Below are 20440 nucleotides of genomic sequence, written 5' to 3' on the forward strand. Positions count from 1 at the left end.
CGGAGTTGCCGAAGATTAATCAACCGGTGTATTTTTCATTTTTAGCTCAAATCAAATATATTTTATCGAAATGCGGACAAACAGATAAAGGTTTTTTCAAGTTCATGCTATTTGAGAAGAGTAAGTTTTTTTATTCATAATATGTTACTAATGAAGATTCGAACATAATAACTCTGACAAGAATTCACAATGTTAACTACTTGATGGTTATTTTATCGCACGTAGATATTCTACGTATTTTAAGCTATTTAAGGTTGTTGTATCATTTATCAAGTGATAACTTTAATATATATATCTATTCTCCAATAAGTAGAACTCTAGTCAAATTATAAAATTGATAATTGTACATAACATACTAGTACTAATACCCGTGTGTGATGCATGGATCGACTCATAATAGTTATAGTGTTTTCATCAATAGTAACTACCATGTCTAACCACTACTAAAAAAAATTATGCGAATAACATGTAATAAAAAAAATTGACAACGAAAGCTAAATCCATTAGCCTACATAAAATAATTCTAATCATATGTTTTTAGCCAAATTAAACATATTACCTAAAATTTCATAAGGTGAAAATCTTACAGAATATAAAAACAACATGCTTTGTTGTGAATGAGTAATTCTTTAAGCCCCTCAAAATCACAATCAGTGGATTAATTTTTGGGGAACTCGAGAAGGATGCAGTGACCCTATTAAAGCGAATCTGAAGGTTCTCTATGGCTCAAGACACTGGTGTATGTGTTTCCACTCATATATTTAGTAGGATTAATTTTGCTATTGCTAGAGGGTGAGGGATCAGATAGTATCTCAGATTCCTTCCAATTTCTTGTAAATCTTCCGAATTTTAATGAAACTGGTTTAAAAATATAAAAAAAACAACAACAATAATAATAGTAGTAGTAGTAATAATAATAATAATAATAATAATAATAATAATAATAAAACAACAACAACAACAACAATAATAATAATAATAATAATAATAAAGTCAAGTGTAAGGACTAAGGAGTAGAAACTTACCCGGTATTATAACTATTAGATGTAAATATATAAGCAATTGTAGAATGATTCTGATAATATATACTCCATATATCATTGAATTTGTGAAGTTAAAACTTTAGTGCCGCTTAAAAAAGAAAGTTAAAATCTTGGAAACTGATTAGATAAATCATACCTATTTGTAGATGCTTTAACAATTAGGAAACTAATAGATGTGGTCATGTGGGAATTCTATACGGATTAGAAACAATATCTTAGTTCGAATACGAATGTGATTAAATAATGAATTTATTTAAAAGATTTATTTAATGAATAAAATTAAAAAGGCACTTGTCGTTTTAATATAGTGGCATGTATCGATTAAAGGAGGTTATAATCCTGTTTTAGTTTATTGATAGATAGTTTCTATATGTTTGTGGACGATCAAATATATTTCTTATATATAAAAAAGAAAAAAGTTCTCATACTATCTATTTATAGTATGTGTTTGGGTAACTGTTGTTTTGTTAATTGTCTTAAAGTTTCATGATTGTAATTTGTAAGTCTCATATTAACTGTTTTTATATCTAAGTAAAGTCACAACTTTTACAGATTACTTATTAAAAAAAGAAGTCATAGGCTACAAACAAGAAAATAGGGCATGGGCCGTGATATTGGAGGTCATGTGCTTTCTTGCTAAAAGAGGGCTAATGGGTATTGAACACGAAAAAATTCAATAAAGAGAAATGACTCGAAATGACTGGTAAAATTTATATATTTGTCAAATTATTTATTAAATGATTTATGACAATTTTTTAGCTTTTTAATATTGTTTCCAGTTTTTTTTTTATGTGTCATTCGACTTATCGATAATTATCGAATCATTCGACTTAGATATGATATACACTATATGAAATAACCTATATTATATATTTATCGATTATTTAACATGTCAAATGAACAAAACGGTTGTAAAAAAGAAAATACAAAGTGAAAGCCGTAACATGTTTTAGTAAATGTAGGTTTTGTATTTACTAAAGCTTTGTGCTATCAATTGATGTATCGAAGAAAAGTTCAAAACTAAAAAAGATTAATATCAATATTTACTTTTTCCCCCCCTTAAATGGCAAATATTGTTATACACTAGGTAGCACCTAGACGGGTATGACGAAGGGTACGGGAACGATACAGGTACGGAAAACGGTAAAAATGAAAAAAACAATACACGGGGACGGCAAGGATACAACAATAAAAAATATATAAAATAAAAACATATTAAAGAAAATAGAAAATAGATAGATATTGATGGTGATGAATATTGTTCGATAATAATAAATGGATGTATATGATGATCAATTGAGATTTGTTAGCCTAATATGTATATGTATATATGTCCCATAAGGCCATAATAAGTCGGTTAGAGTTTTTAAATGGGCCGGTTATCTAATTTGAAGAGAATACAAACACTAAACATTAAATGGGCAAGGAAACGACCTCATATTCAACTGAAAATGTCCCCAGACTCTTTCCACCGCCGTCCCTGAAATCCGAGACGCCCCCCTGTCGTTTCCTTGTCGTCCTCGTCCCCTAAACGTCCCCGGGACGGATACCCTGACCTTTCAGGCGTCCCCGTGCATCATAGGTTATACATATGACAAAATATTTATACTTATAGATTTATAAGTTTACAATCCGACTTAAATCCATAAACTTGCATAGTTATGAGAGTTTTTGTGATTTTGTTTTGATATGATTATTTGATTATTGCGTTTGTATAATGTAAATATCGAACAAGTGTGCTTGGTAAAATAAGTTATTATCTGCGTTTTCATTAAAAAAAAAACAAGTTAAGACATGTTTTTTCAAAACACATGTTTTTGGATAATGATAAATCAACCTAATTGGTGTGCCTAAAGATATGCCTAATAGTAAGATGATGACATGTGGAAACATCAGGGGGCAAGATTAGAAAAGAGAATTAGTGGAATCCGCATGTCAAATTCTTAAGGTTTTAGGTTGATTTTTAGGCATATGAGTTAAGTTGATTAATCATTTTCCTTTTTGAATACATAATTTATTTTATAAACGCAATCCGAAACACCACTAATATGTTAAATAATACTCCGTATTTGCATACTAACAAGCTCTAGTGTAGTAAAACCTTTTAAACCTTTATAATTACGACCTATTTCACCACATCTTACTATAAATACCTTATGGCTTATACAATAGACAAAAAAGATTAAAGACATGCACTTTTTATAATTAGCTGATACCTATTTCACCACATCTTGCTATAAAATACCTTATGGCTTATACAGTTGACAAAGATTAAAGACATGCACTTTGCTTATTCCAAAAAAATCTTAATCAACAACAACAATAACAACAACAAAGACCCAGTCCCCAGACGGGGTACGGGGGAAGTGAGCTGTAGACAATCTTACCTCTATTCAAAGATAGGATGACTGCTTTCATAAAACCTCCGGCCACAAAGAGATGAAAGTCTAAAAGCGTAAAAATTTTAGTTATAAAAAAAAATCTTAATATGATTGTATTTTATGTATGTTGGGATTAAAATATGTCAATAAGAACATGCCATATTATGGGACGCATGACATTTGAAACTCACGCCTAGTCAACAACCTTGCTCACTAGATCTCCACCGTCAATGTCTTAGTATCCTGATCACACCTCTTCTTTTAATAAATGTAATCAACAACGTAATCGTTATCACGTCTGTAATCACCACCCCCACCAAATATATCTGGCATAAACAAAAGTTCATGTGCTTTTTATAAGAAACTAAAAGTTAATTACTTTAGTTGTAACTAGCATAGTGCCTTTATGATGCGGTGGGGGTGACGGCAATGCGATGGTGACAGGGCGGTGGTGACTAATGATGGTGACAATATGTAGTGTAAGCTATTGATGTAAATATAAATTAGGAATTTGATAACTAATGCCCAAGAGACATTAATTATGATGCATTTAATGAACTCAAATTTTCTTTAAATATAAAATCATGTGTTTATGATTCATATAAAAATGGTTATTTTCAGATTGATAGAGAGTATTTCTGACATTTCTTCCTTGTAACTTTCAATATAGTGTCTATTTTTTTTAATAAGAAGTATAGATTCTTATAAACTGTATTATCAACCAGATGAAATTAATTAAGATTTACATAATAACACATGAAAAATGCTAAACAAAGTTCTTAGACCTTTATTTAACTTGCCTAAAAAAATATACTTTTTACATCATTTTCTAAATATGACATATATATATTTTGACTATTTTTTGATAATAGATACCTCTACCATTTATAGCAGTTAGAAAACTATCTCTCAACTACTTTCCTATTTAAAAACTTCGGATTTTTTTTTAATGTTCGTGTCATGGGACGGTTAGCCGTTATATCCATTCGGGCAGGTAGTCATTAGCGACTGATTCACCAAGTCAGGGACCACAGGAGAGGGAAAACCCACCAATTTAACCACTACAGAAGCAAGGGCGCAACTTTTAAGGGGTGGGGGGGACCCCTGAAATTTTTTTTTTACGATGTAGGAGGTATATTGTTTTCGTGTTGAAAATTTTTGATATAATCGGTTTCGACTCCCATTTTAGCGTTAGGGAAAGAAAAATTTAGATCCCGACCCCCCACTGAAAATTTTCAAACTTCACCACTGTACAGAAGACACGACGTTTTGGATTAGTTCGTTACTATTTTGCAACCATTTTTTTGTTTTCTAAAGCAAGAATGAGACTTTATATTATCACAAAACAAACTTCGTATGACCCAAATATATAAAAGGTCAGATCTTATAATAATCTTGTTAATATTGCTAGCATCTTGTAAATCTTAATAAATATTTAGCGCTCAATGAAAAAAGTACTCTCTCCGTTCCATTTTAGTTGTCATGTTAACTAACATTGACCGTAAATAACTTTGTTTGTACTATATAGTAGTTGATGAAACTTATATGAACGAAAAGTACATTAAAAACCCAATCCATTCATATATTTTATATCAAGTGTTACATGACAAAAACAAAATCATTTACGGTCAAAGTTAGTTAACATGACAATTAAAATGAGATTGAAGAAGTATTTAATAATATCATACTTCTTAGATTTTATATTGGAAAAATACCAAAAGTGCCTTGATATCCGTCTTTGTACGCACCCCAAGAACAAATTTTATTCCCTTTTCATATTCCTTTGCGTAGTTTAAGCACCATAATCAGGTTGTAACAATTTTATATTAACTTAACTAATTATAGCTATCAGGGGCCCATTACACTTTATTAGTCGATATTATATATTAGTAAGTAACTCTCAATGTCGTTTTCCACGGGTTTTGGGTCCCAATATCGTCTTCGATGGTGTAGGGGGGGTTTATATGTAAACAACCTTACCCTTACCAAAAGTAGAGAGACTGCTTCCAGGTTCTACCATAGGTAGAAAAAGACCTCCAGCCTTGCTGGGCATGAAAATCGAACCCATGACCTCTGTTTCCAGAGGCATGAGCTCCAACCACTGATCCAACCCAGTTGATTTGATATTATATATCATATATCTATATCTATATTCCATATATAAACAAACTACCCATCTCCAAATTAAACATTTTACCTTTAAATTAGCTATTTTACCCTTTTAATTTACACTACCACCAAACACTTTAATCCTGAAATATCAAAAATACCCTTAAGAAAACTTTACGCCCAATTTGTCTCTCTTCCCTTCCTCTGAAGCTGCTAACATATTATACCAAAAAACACAACCATACATTCCCCCCCCCCCCCCCGGAACAACAAAAGACACACATACATTCCCTCAGAGCCACCTCCCTCTAAAACATATATAGCCACCGCCCCCCAAAATCGCCGTCGCCGTCTAAAACACACATAGCCATAGGTACGGTGATCTGGTAATCGCGCGGGTACCGTTAATTAACAAGTTTTTTTTCCTATGCCCCGCCACATCGCGCGGGTACAAAACTCATATATATATATATATATATATCACCTTGAGTTTATATTTTTGGTGGGGGACTCACTAGTCTTAAAAGGGCTATGCTTATAAGCACATATTTGGTGCGTCTTTGGAGAGTTGGACGCTAGATGCTATTGATACCAAGCATCCTCCTCAATCCTCCGTGCGTCTTCGTGAAAAAGTTAGCGGACGACCAAAACGTGGGACCATTTGTGTTTTCTTTTCTTTTTCCTGGTCATTATATTTATATATTTGTGGTAAAGTTGCAAGAAAAATTTTCTTATAAGGAAGAAGAGAGAAGGGGTCTTAAATGACGTGGTCTTAAATGACGTTGGCAGACAATAAGCTCCATTTGCTCTAAGAAGCTTTGCCTTACAGAACCGGCCTAATACGATTAACGGTTTTGTTATTTATAGATGATGCAAAACATTTTAATAAAAGTATTTACATCTGGTCAAGTTATCGGAAATAAACCTTGTATAATTTGCATTTGAGACCTTTATATATGTTTTAATACTTAAAAGACCAACCTTTTTATCATTAAGTTAATAGCTTTGTAATCATTTATAAGTGGTTCTTCGACTACAACTCAAAAAAGTTTTGACAGAAACACATTAGCTTTTGACACTTGAAAAGTACGTTCTTTTTGATATCATGGTAGAAAACAAAATTACTTTTTGGGTCTTTGCAACCAAGTAAAACAATGCTTGCTATGTAAGTTTGTCGTTATTAGAATAAAAGCAGATGTTGATATATTTTTGAGAAAGAAATGCTATTCAAAGATAATGTAACTAAAGTTGTTATCTTGTAGGTACAAATAAAAATTATTGGCATAAGATGACGAATGCATTGGATACAAGAAGCAATCGGATATATTGTTTTGCAATTCTTAAAAGGTCCAAAATTATTCATATCACATACAGATAGGATACGGCATTAGGTGGAAAATATATAAACAAGATCTTTTTTCTTTTAATGGAGGTGAATCAAAACACATCGTTTGACCTTAATACTTTTATGACCATTGTCGAATAAAATGTGTCATCTACTATCCAATTGTGAAAACTATGTTCACAAAAGATTAATCGGTTATTTAACCGAGTCTCTTTATATCTTTGTTGAGTAGGCAACTAATGAAAATCCCACAAAGGTTCCCACATTTAGGATTAACAAGAATTTAACATTTACATTATGAGTAGAATTTTAAATGCCTCAGTATTAAGATATTATATTTACATATTATTAAGAGTTAGAAATATTCATTTACTGATTTTCCGAAGTTTAAAACATCTTCAATGGACATTTCATAGAGTTGTCTACACTGACATATACGAGTAACTATTAACTAGCATATAAACTATGAGTAGTATATAAAACATTGACATAATAGTGTCGTAATTCGTAAACTTGATAAATAAACCTTATATCTTAGTTTTTAGCTCATTCGATTGATATTGTTGTTACTTATAAATATATCATGGAACAATCTAAAAAGAAAGTTATCTTGACACATTATTTATACGTCTAATTGAAGAAATGACTATATAAATATATATATAGGGTGACAATCAAATGAGAACCAACTTAAAATAAGAACAAATAAAAACATTTAAAAACTACATTTTGATGCATTAAAAGTCCATAAAACTGATATAGTGTATAACTAATTATCATTATTTAAGTGTTTAACAACACATGGATCCGTCAAAATCGAAAAAATTCACGTTTTTTGTTGGATGCATCATTTTGATAATATGCATCCAAGATGGATGCACAAAACAAAAAACGTGATTTTTTCGATTTTGAATGATCAATGTGTTGTTAAACACTTAAATAATGATAATTAGTTATGCACTATGTTAGTTTTATGAACTTTTAATGCATCAAAATGATGTTTTTAAATGTTCTCACCGTTCTTATTTTAAAAGTGTTCTCACCGCAGTGTTATCATATATATATATATATATATATTAATATATTAATTTTTCTTAACTATCATGACAAGATCAAAAGGGAAGCAATTGGTCAGTATCATGTTTTAGGCTCAATATGTTGACATACTTTAATTTTTATCTATCTAGATACACTGTTTCCATGTCCTACTTAAATAATAGAAACAGACCACTGTCCTTTACATGTTGTGAGAATTGAACATCTGACTTCAATGACAAAGATGTTAACCACATACAAACTGTTAAAATGTAAGAAGTCGAAAAAAGGTTCATATTGAAACAAATGTAAAAGTAAAAGGACTCGAAATACAACTTGTCACTCAAAACATAAACACACAGTTGTTGGTCATCTCAATTTCTTCTTTAGCTTTCACAATAATCAACATTCAATTCAACACCTTCTTCTCCCACCACCGCTTTCTCTCTCTAAAAAACACAATACTAATTCCTCATTAAAATGTGAATTCATTGATTCATATACATACATACACACACATTCATTATAATAATAATAACAAAAAAGAAAATCCAATTTATTTATTAATTGAAAGAAAGAAAGAAAGGAGAAAAGATGCCATTCAGTAGATATCAAATTAGGAATGAATTCAGTTTAGCTGATCCGGAGCTATACAAATCAGCAGATAAAGATGACCCAGAAGCTTTACTTGAAGCTGTTGCCATGGCTGGTCTTGTTGGTGTTCTTCGTCAACTCGGTGACCTTGCTGAGTACGTATATATATCCCTGTATCTACACATCTATATCTATATCTATATCTATACATATTTATATGTTTGTATTTGTTTTGGTTTTTAGTTAAATTGGTGAAATTCAATTGATTCAAGATTTAGGGGAATTTTTGTTTGATTAAATTAAGGGAAAAAGTTTGTATCTTTAGGTTGTGTATAGCATTATTATATTTGGGTTTTTTATAATTTTTATTTTAAAGTTAAAAATAAATTTATCTGACTGATTTCTTGAATCAGTGTAAAGTTTGAGTAAGTGACTTGGTAGATTAGTTACCTATCAGTGTCACATGTCACATCATCGTAACTGGATTTTTAATGTGTTAACAAAATATTCTGCTTTTTAGTACTCCCTCTGTCCCATTTTAGTTGTCATGTTGACTAACTTTGACCGTATGTTAACATATGTTGCAACGTTTACTCAATTCGGAAATTGATCACCACCGAGGTGGCCTAGTAGTTAGGCGCCGTGATGTCCTTACAATTGGTCTTGGGTCTGAGTCGAAGACTCGCCCTCCCTGGGTAACCTGAATAGGCAAAATGTACACACAAATTCAGTAGCATGACATCTTTGATTAAATCTGTAATCTTTTAGTTGTTAAACCAGTAGATGTAGAACAAACCGTTGACTCTTTTTTACTGACATTGATAACAAGTAGCTTTGCAACTTCATGATTTGTAAACTAAGTTCCTGTTTATTTCTATCATTTGAGGTTATCGAAAAAGTATGTGTGATTAAACCCGGACTTATAGTTTTCATTTCATATTTACATATAATCTATGCAAATCAGTATGTTTATAATTAACTAACCAGCATTGTAAGATATAACTGTTAATTGTATGCTAGTTAAAGCACGTAAAGCTTTTTTGTGATTATCGACATTTCAAAATAGCTGTAACTTTTATAATAGAATATTATGATCCATTGGTATGTGATATTGTAATGACGTGAAGCTTGCATCCAATTCTGAAGGTTTGCAGCAGAGATATTCCATGGTTTGCATGAAGAAGTGATGGTAACTGCTGCTAGGGGTCATGGTCTACTGGTACGTGTTCAACAGGTTGAGTCAGATTTCCCTGCAATCGAAAGGGCATTCCTGTCCCAAACAGGCCATTCGGCATTCTTCTCCAGTTCAGGTTAAAAATTTATTCTACATTGTTACCAGATTTACCTTGTGCATTTTGTTACTATCTATTTATTATACAAGATCTAAAACTTTAGGATATCAGTTGACGCTCCTGCTTGTTGTAGTCTAGTAGATGATCATATAATATATCTGTAGGCAATATCTATGCAGAGACATTTGTTGGGGAACATTTATAATAGAATTTAGGTTGAAAGCTTGTAGTCTGGAATAACTTGAATTTCTTGAGAATAAAAAAGGATGTAACCTATGGCCCTAGGTCCTTTCACATATGCGGTTTATTGTTTGACACATTCATAATTGGGGAAAAACTCATTCACTCAATATGTCTATGTATTACTTAATAGTTGTGCCTTGGGGATTATGATGTATTATACATACAATAACCACCCTGATTTGATCATCATTGATCTTACAGGTATTAGTTGGCATCCTCATCAGCAAATGGAGCAGAATCTTATTACCAAAGGAGATTTACCTCGGTTTGTCATGGATTCTTATGAAGAATGTCGTGGTCCACCTCGGTTATTTCTTCTAGACAAGTATGAAAATATTATATTCTCTTCTGCCTACCATACTTAGTACTTTTTAAAATAATAAGATGGATTTAACTGTTTTTACTTTCCTATCCCAATGAAGTCATTTACTGCTAAGTGACTAATTTAGAGATAAAAAATAACTAAACCTAATAATCAAATGTGGCTTTCAACAGGTTTGATGTTGCTGGTGCTGGGGCATGCCTAAAACGTTACACTGATCCATCATTTTATAAAGTGGAAACATCGCCCTATGAAATGATGAATGGAGAAGCTCAAAGGGACAAAAAAGCCCGTAAGGCAAAGGTTAGTTTGATGAAATGAATTAATTCAAATATTAGATACTCATTACATGCCTAAATATATCATGGTTGACCATGCACAAATTTTTCAAAACTGTAAACTCATATCTTCAATATCAACAGAAAAAGGGACCGCGATGGAAACATGGAGAGATGCCTGAGGTTTTCCAGCCGTCAAGTGTCAAGTAAGTTCTAGTTAATCATTTCTTTTATAAGAACGATTACTTTTTCCGGTTTGTATTTTTAGTACTCAACTTCTTATCATTTGCAATGCTTTAGACTCCATCAATTACTCCTTGAGGAGCGTGTGCAAAATGGTGCAAGTGAACCTGCACGCCGTGTGAAACTAAAGAAAAGAGAAATTAAATTTCCGTTTGATACGGAAACTGGAAAAGGGTACATGGAACAGTTGTTAAATTCTCCACCTGAGGATAAGCTTGTTCACGAGGTTTCTGTTAGTTACTCGCCTCCAAGATTGGCTACCAATAGCTATAATGAATCAGGGCCTGAACCACTTGAAGTTAGAGGGGTTCATTCGCCTTTAGTAAGTCCATATGAATCTCCGATTGTAGATAAGGCCGTCTCTAGGGAACATCTTGAAAATGCCATGGAGGATGTACCCGAAATGCAGGTTTTAGACCTTTCAACTTCGAGTATAAAATTGCAATCAGGGGGGGACAGTTTTGGAATTGAGGAGGCGGACGTAGAAGAGAAACAAGTATCTGTTTATGCAGAACACAAAGATGACAGTATTGAAGATGCGTACCAATCTGATGATGTGGCAAGTGAGACAGATAACTACATGGACGCTCTTGCTACCATGGAATCAGAAGTTGAAACAGATGCTGAACTTAAAGCTAATTCTGGTCCAACCAAAATTCAGCTTCAGTCACAATCATCAGAGTCTCAATCTGCATCAGATGATGAAAATAGCCCAATTAAAAAGAAATTAACAAGTTTTTCATATTCTGATGCTGCAAGCTCTTCAGCAGAGAGTATGTCTCCGCATGGTGTAGACTCTTCTCAAGCCTTTGGATCTACTGAGATCCCGTTCCGTCCACGAGTTCCGCCCAGCCAGGCCTCTGATAATTGCCTTGAGATGAGTGATATGACGAGTCAAAAGTCAGCAGCAGATGGAGCCTTGTCTGTGGATCAAGGATCAATTTTCAGAGGAGGTACTTCCAAAGAATCAGATCTGAGTGAAACATCGGCCAGCAGTTGTGTAGGTCTTGATAGGGACCAAAAAATTGGAGAAATTGACATTGACCCTGAAGACATTATAGCCTCCTCATCATTTGTTGGAAATCCTCAAATTGAAGAAGATATTGAGGATGATATAGACAATTCTAGCAGTATAGCTAGTTTCAGGGGTGGGATTCAAACAGATGAAGAGATAATAGATGATGTTCATGAGAGCAAGTCTGATCCAGCTGATGCTGACATGTCGTATTCTAGTGATGATGAAAGAGAATTCAAAGATAGAGAAACAATATCAGTTTTCTCAGAAAGTAAAGCTGAAAATGCTGCTGTTTGTGATCCCGTGGATGATTGCAATGGAGATGATAATCTTCATACTCTTGAGGAAGAAAAAGAGTTGGAAGAAGAACCTGAATCAGTTAATTCAGAAACAGAAGATTTGATTCCTGTCACCATTCAAGATGATGTCAATATTCATGAAAGTAAGGTTCTTTCTACTTGTGACGACATAGAATTAGATAACAACGAAGATAATGATCTCTCTACTACGGAGGAGCATGCTGAAAATGGGTTGGTCATCGATGAGTCTGCTATTGCTCAAAATTCTCTTGAATCTGCTGAAAAGATGCCGAGTGAGCAACCAATTGTATCTCCAGAATTAGACTCCATGCCATCTGACTCTTATAATAACCCAGAAATACAATTTCTTGAAAGAGTAGATAACACTGGGATTGCATATGATGTCGATAACCCATGTGAAGATATGGAATCATCTGAATCTGTGGAACAGAAGGAATCAAGTGAGCAGTCAGTGGTCCCCATTCCTTATGCATCGTATAATCATTCAGATATACAGGATCTTGATACCACTCCTAAATCATCCATATATCTGAATGGTGATGTAAATGAAAATGATGTGGATAACCAATCTACGAAGTTAGAACTCTTGCAGGATGAAACCCTTTTTGTTATGGAAAATGTAGATCAAAATGTACCTAACAGCGAATCTAATGCCAAATTAATTGACAATGCTCCTGACTCACCCGTGTCAAGTGATGCCCGAGAATCTAACTCCCTGGACCAAGATGTAGAATCCGAATCTGCAAAGTTCGTTGATCAAGTTGTAGAGTCTAAATCTTTGGATGAAGATGTAGAATCTAAGTCTTCAAAATTTGCTGATCAAGATGTACGAACTAAATCGTTGGACCATGATGATCAAATTGACGAACATGAAGCTGCATCATCTATCTGTAATCACTCTGTTTCTACTGAAGAAAAGGCTGGCCAACCTGAAATGCAATCAATTCAGTTGGAAAAGATCGACTCTCAGAATCATATAGATCGAGAAACTTATATTGATAATCATCCTGATTCTGACCCGGTTGGCCATGAAAGCTATTGTTTAGATCAAGGTGACGAGTTTCAAAGGTCATTTATGGCAGATTTATCACAGTTGAGCGGCCATGTTAACCAATCTGGTTTCAACATGCTTCCACAATTAGCTCCAATCAACATAGAGGAGATGCCACCATTGCCACCTCTTCCACCTATGCAATGGAGGATGGGAAAGCCTCAAAATTGTTCCTTAACTTTGAGCTCAGATGGCGGTTTAAATAGTATTCACCACATCCCACCATCTTTCCCCCAAATTGAGAGCCACCTGCCGGTAGATCAGAATGAAAATGCAACAAATGATAAATCTGAACATGATAATAAAGTTTTTAACTCAGTGGAAGATGGTAACCTAATTGTATCATCGGAAGTGAATGTAGTGAAATTGGAAGAAGTTATCCCACAACCAGCGTCTGCTAGGGAACAATTTGGAAAAGTTTCAACTTCTGGACGAGACATCATAAGGCCATCAAGCACGTCTTCACTTCCTCCACTTCCTCCAGGTGATGATAAGATGCCAAACGGTATTCGTCCTATGAAAGTGCAGAGGCCTCGTACTCCTCTCATTGATGCAGTTGCTGCTCATGATAAAAGCAAGGTACTGTCGATTCCCAATGAGTAGGTCGATTGGAGCCATGTTTATCTGGAGTCATTAAATGTGTTAATTAAAAACATTTTTCCCCCCAAATTTTATAACACATTATTATATTGGTAAAAGTTTTGTAGTCGTACTCAGCTCACTAATTTTTAATGGAAGAAATTAAATTTTTGGACAAAGTGTTTTAGGCCGAGCCACCCCTAATATGGAATTTTTATATGATGCGAGGAGAATTTCGGTGAGATTTTCGGTTGTTTTAAGAATTAAGATGTGACCATGAATTATAGAATTTTATAATGAATATATGCGCGGAAACTATATGAAATGAATCAAAATTTGCTGTTTTTGCAGTTGAGGAAGGTCTCAGAAAGAGCGATGCCTCCAGTCCCAAAGGAAGAGGAAAGAGACACTTTACTGGAACAGATACGTATGAAGGTACTAGTTCGAAATGTTCTTTTTAGTTCCCTTTTTCCTAATTTGTCATGGGGTGGCAAATTATCAACAAGAGTAATATTGTGTGCTTCGAAATGTCACCCTAAGTGTATAATTAAAGCAAAACTTCCTGAATATATAGCAAAAAGTTGGATTATTATTAAAATAGTAATTTGGTTTCTGTAAGTACTACTTACGGATACAACAATCTGTATATTTGCTTTTGGATAATCCAAGCCGATATTTGTTGACCATACAAAATTACTTGTTTTGACGTGCTACCTAGCCCATCGTACCCACCCATTGTGTCACTTCTGATTATTAATTTTCTAAACGAAACCTCTAATCAGTGATGACTATAAAATTTTCTATCTACAATGAAAACTTAAATGACATGTTATATAGGTGAAATAATGTCTTCATAAAAACATACATAGAGATGATGGTTACAGAGATTTGTTTGCTAATCATCTTCTTTGACATTTAATAACGATTTTACTTTCGTATATACCAGTCCTTCAACTTGAAGCCAGCTGTCCAGACTAGGCCTAGCATTCAGGGTCCTTCAACCAATTTGAGGGTAGCTGCCATTTTAGAGAAAGCAAATGCAATTCGCCAGGCCTTTGCTGGAAGTGATGATGATGAAGACGACAATGATAGTTGGAGTGATTCATGAGACATTGGCTTGATGCAAAATATGAGGCCTTCACCCACCATTGTACTTAATACCTTTGGTTTACGAGTAATTATGCTCTTGAGTTCTATTAATAGGAAGTTACAATAAGCTGTATAATATGTTTGTTCGGTCAATGTATCATGTATAGATTTCTACGTCTCTAGTACTGTAGTTTTAGTGGATTTTTCTTCCAATGGATGTTACTTAGGTTTTACTCGATAGGTGCAAGCGTGTAGTTTCTCTCAGTTTTTCTCTCGTCAATTGTGTTGGCTGTATATGGAGATTTTGAGCAACACCAAGTATGAACTATGTTTGTGCTCAAGTTCAATAGCATATCTAAAAGGGTATATATTATGAGTTAAAACTACTCAAATTCTTATCGTATGTCCTTCAGTGCTTTGCTCAAATATGATTAATGTGTGCCCTGTAAAAGTTACTATATAGGTGTACAACACAATTCTGTGCGTGTGTTAAGAAGACATCGAGTCATCTCCTGTAACTGGATGATTGATTACAAATGACTAAAAGGATAGATGAAGAGCAGATTATGATCTTTATATATTTTTTTTATAGAGCCAAGGAAGATGATGAACTAGGATAATTTGGTGGGCATTTTTTTGTGTGACTAAGTTTACATTTATCTTGGTAAAGAGATTTTTTTTACTGTTCAGGTATAATATCCTGAAGATATGTGTTATTATTTGCTAATTGCAAACTTTAGATGTACCGTGTACGCATGTTATCTTATATATATCAGGTGTACTAAATATATGATCATCAAGAAATGATCGATATAGAAAGAAGAAAAGTGGAACTTGCGTGATAATATTGGATGCTCTAAAAATAATATATAGATTTTTCAACTTATGAAACAGTCGAATGTCAATTTCACTTTTTGTACTTTCCCCACCTCTGTTAAAAAAATTATTGGATTTAGAAATGAGGTGTTTTATTCAGAGGACGATTCTTTAACTTATGTGTGTACGGTCTAATTAGAATATTTCGTGATTGTTTCTAAGCTTTTAAATTGGTTTGCTCTATTAAGGTTCGAAAAATCTAAACCTCTTATTAAAACATCAAGATACCTGACTGGCTGACTACCATTTTATCTAATGATGGTTATTGAATCAACTGAGTTGTAATTTTATTTTTTTAAAAGGCAACTTTAAGCAACATCGGGGCCAATTAAGTGGATAATGATAACTTCGACAGATACTTTCTTCTTCTTAATCAACTCCACGTTCCAACATTAAATAAACTTGTGAGATGTAATTAAATCATTTTTAAGCAATATAGGCCACCACAAAACTTGTACGAATGAATACATATTCAACTATATTACATGTGCAAAATATTAGTACACCTTATCATATCATTATGAATATTTGATTACTTTTTTTTAATGAGCACATGTCTTATACGGAGTAGTTAAAATATATAATGAAAAGGTCTTAAAAGTCTTATATCCTAAATATTTATTTAGTATAAAAGTTGGAGTAAAATTGTCTAATAATGAAACTTTTAAGTTATATATATATATATATATATATATATACAATCAAATAATAACAGTTTTAAAATAAGAATGGTGTGAACATCTTAAAATCATCATTTTGATGCATTAAAAGTCCATAAAACTGACATAATGCATAACTAATTATCATTATTTAAGTGTTTAACAACACATTGATTCATCAAAATCGAAAAAATCATGTTTTTTGTTGGATGCATCATTTTGATGAATATGCATCCAAGATGGACGCACAAAACAAAAAACATGATTATTTTGATTTTGACGGATGAATGTGTTGTTAAACACTTAAATAATGATAATTAGTTATGCACTATGTTAGTTTTATGGACTTTTAATGCATCAAAATGATGTTTTTAAGGTGTTCTCACCGTTCTTATTTTAAGAGTGTTCTCACCGTTCTTAATACTTGTTTTACAATACCCAACCCATATATATATATAACAAGTATTAAAGTAAAATAAATAAGAAAAGATCTTGACTCCTAGAATATGGTTAAATTGATACATAAAGATTCACGAAGCAATTGATGTACGATGATTTTCATGATGCACGGTGATTATCACTGAAGAAAAACATATTGTTTTATTTGTTTTACTTTAATACTTGTTTTATTTTACATAAAACCTATATATATATATATATATATATATATAATAAGTAGTTAAGAGGTCTTACATTTGAACTTTACATGTCAAATATTTTAAAAATGAGAAAATTACCTAGATGGTCTAATCTTAAGTTGTATAACTAGATTTAGACATCTACATTATTTTTTACCCATTTAGTCAATGAATTCTTACCACCTAACTTATTAAATAAGAAATAAAATCATCCAGTCAAATTATGCCAAGTATCGATTGTGAGCTTCAATGCATATTAAAATTTTCAAATATTTATTTAAAGACATTGAAACCATGCCACTTTTTTGTTCCATGTCGAACTTTAAAAACCCGTCTAGAACTTAGAAATCATGACTCATGAGTCGTCTTCTATTTCTTCTTATTCTAACAACACTACTCTACTCATTTGTTGGAGACTCAAATATATTTGATGAAAAATATTATTTGGGCTCACTCGGTCACTCCACAATCATAATATTTTGTGGAATTCTTTTAAAGGATTAAAACACTAATGCGACACAAGTTTACGTCTCACGCCATGTATTACGCCCCAAAGCTCATACTTTTTAAAAGGCTAATTAATAACAATCTACTTGATTCATAATTTACTACAAAGAAGCTAATAGTGAGTTACGTGGTTATAAATATGTAGTACAAAACTTTAGCACATAATATCTAAATTTAATAGCACTATTACAGTGTATATTCATTTCTAAAAAGAAAATATAAGTAAAAGTTGATCTGCTAATATATACGAGTATATTTTTAAAAAAGAGACTATAAAACATGTTGAATATTATGCTTGCGACCTATAAATCCCCGATTAAACCTTCACTACTACAAATCTAAAATAATAAACGTAATATCTTAAACTTTGCATGCAAACTGATTTCAACTAAGGGCGCGTTTGGTTCACAGAATGTTTTTGGAAACTTTGCATGCAAACGGATTTCACCTAAGGGCGCGTTTAGTTCACAGAATGTTTTTGGAATGAATGGAATCTTTTGAAGGAATTGGAATCTGAAGGAATGGAATTTGACGGAATGTTTTTGATTTTTTGAAGCTTCATGTGAGGGACATAATGAAATTCCTTCCTCTATTCCAAGGAATGGAGATTCCATCAAATGAGGGAATGTTAACATTCCAACGGAATGTGATTCCTCCATCTTTAACCAACCAAACACGCCAAGGAATGAAATTCAATTCCAATTCCATCAAATTCTGTGAACCAAACGCGACCTAAAGCTCCATATACTTATGAAAAATCTTCAACAAGTGCAAGTATATATTGTAGTCTACTATTTAACACTTGGCATGATTTAATTGGATTATTTTTTTTTACTAAGTAAAAAATATTGTAGGTGTCTACATCTGAATATACACCTTAAATTCAGACCATTTAAGTAATTTTTCCTTTAAAAATTGTTAAAGAAAAAAGTCACGTATATTTAAATTAAAAACTTGATCTCTGTAATAACCTTGAATGAAAATTAATGAATGAAGTTTTTCTACTTGAATTACCAAATAATAACAAGCCTTTTTGATTCAGATGTACATGTCATAATTGAAATATTTTGATATTGTTTTCGACCATTTCCCTTGGCTAATTTTACGATGGGAAAATAATCCGTACTGCAACGCTTTACCTATCTTAGGTATTGTTATGTTAAAAAAAGTTACAATTTAAACCTTTCAATTTGATAAACATACAAAATCCCCCTAAATTTTACATAATCCTTCTCTAAATTTTACATAATTCCTATGCTTTATCTAAGATATGTACTGCATGTTTTACCTAACATTTTCCCTTTCAAGATATATATAAAGAAGTTTTCAATCTTAATTTATGTTATGAGATTAAAAAACATCTAGGTATTAGTGAATAAGAGAAAACACAAAGATTATAGTGTATCTTGTAAGTTATTTTATCAAACCAGTGTTAACTTCTTTCTTTCATCAATCTTAAATTCCAATAGTAATTATCTTGTTAGTCAGTGACGGCCCCGAGAATTTTAACACCCCGGCCGAGCAAAGAAAATTATGCCCCTCACTTTAACTAAATCCAAACATATAAATAACTTTTTTTTATAAATGATAACTAACATTATGACAAAAAATTATATATACATAATAAGATCATAATTTTAGAATTACATAACATAGTACTTACTTTATAGATGATAGCCTTAACACTCTTGTAACATATTATACATTTTATATATAATATATATAAAAAAATTTCAAAAATTTATGCCCTCTCAGAATTTATGTCCCGACCAAGAATCGGGTTTACACACCTTCTAGACCTCAGTTGTTAGTTATTTTATCAACCAATTTTTAACTTATTTCTTTCATCCACCATAAATTCCATTATTAGTATTATTCCAGATTTCCAGCACGTTCACATTATATATATTAATGACTACCACAACTAAGAGAAAAAAAAATAATTTTAACTATTGATCTAAGCCATTAAAATTCATAATCAAAACAATCTTAACCCTTAAAATTAAAAAGTCAAATTCAAGAGTCAATCTATTTTTATACAGAGTAACTTAAAAGTTAATTGATCTAAAAGTTAATTGATTTCTACAATCAATTTTGCTAGCCTTGCTTCTTAGAAGTTATAGTAGTGGTATTCTTTTTACTAATAGTCGTATCCTTTTCTCAATAGTTTTATTTTTTTATTTTTTATTTTTTTGATTTATAGGGTGTATATTTTAGTGTTGTATTATTTCGTATTATAGCTGCTTGATGTTTGTGATTTCTTTATGTATCTGATTTTATATTTGGTTTGGTTATTTTAGCGTTCATGATTTCTTGTAAGGATTTACGTTTTTTGTTTTGTTTTATTTGTTAGTTTAATTTTGAAGATATAAAAGGTATTGATTAACAATTCAAGAGGGTTGAAAAATGAAGATGAAGATTTGACGATTACAAAAACCCATTGTTATGATCCTAATTTTTTGAATTTCATATTTGTCAAAAAATTCAAACGATCCTTCAAAGGAAGCATTCATTATTTTAAGATATGTTATATATGTTTCTTTTTCTATCTTCTTCTTTAGCTAAATATGGTACTTTACGTGTGTGCACCTTATTTTTTTTTGTAGGAACATTGCATTTCGGTCCTACATTCCTGTTATTTCCTTCAACAAACACACTTTTTGGAGGTATGTAAACAACAATATTGGCTTTAATTTACATAGATCGTGTATTCTATATGGTTTGCATTTTAGCTTCGTGGTTACTTTTTGTTGCTTTCTTTAATTACATATATGTTGTGACATTATATGTCAAAAGAGACTCTCTTAGATCAATTCATTTT

General features: G+C 32.1%; 1 protein-coding gene across 1 annotated transcript; it reads left to right on the top strand.

The window, feature by feature from the left end:
• The first annotated feature begins 8315 nt into the window (after positions 1-8315).
• On the top strand, positions 8316-15325 carry LOC122606868 (protein SCAR2-like). The gene is made up of 8 exons (XM_043779750.1): positions 8316-8662; positions 9654-9817; positions 10244-10367; positions 10538-10667; positions 10787-10848; positions 10943-13850; positions 14202-14285; positions 14797-15325. The coding sequence occupies exons 1-8, from the start codon at positions 8508-8510 to the stop codon at positions 14956-14958; spliced, it is 3789 nt and encodes a 1262-aa protein (XP_043635685.1). The 5' UTR covers positions 8316-8507; the 3' UTR covers positions 14959-15325.
• Positions 15326-20440: the final 5115 nt, after the last annotated feature.

The sequence above is a fragment of the Erigeron canadensis genome, chromosome 7 (genome assembly GCF_010389155.1).
Source record: "Erigeron canadensis isolate Cc75 chromosome 7, C_canadensis_v1, whole genome shotgun sequence".
Lineage (NCBI taxonomy): Eukaryota > Viridiplantae > Streptophyta > Magnoliopsida > Asterales > Asteraceae > Erigeron > Erigeron canadensis.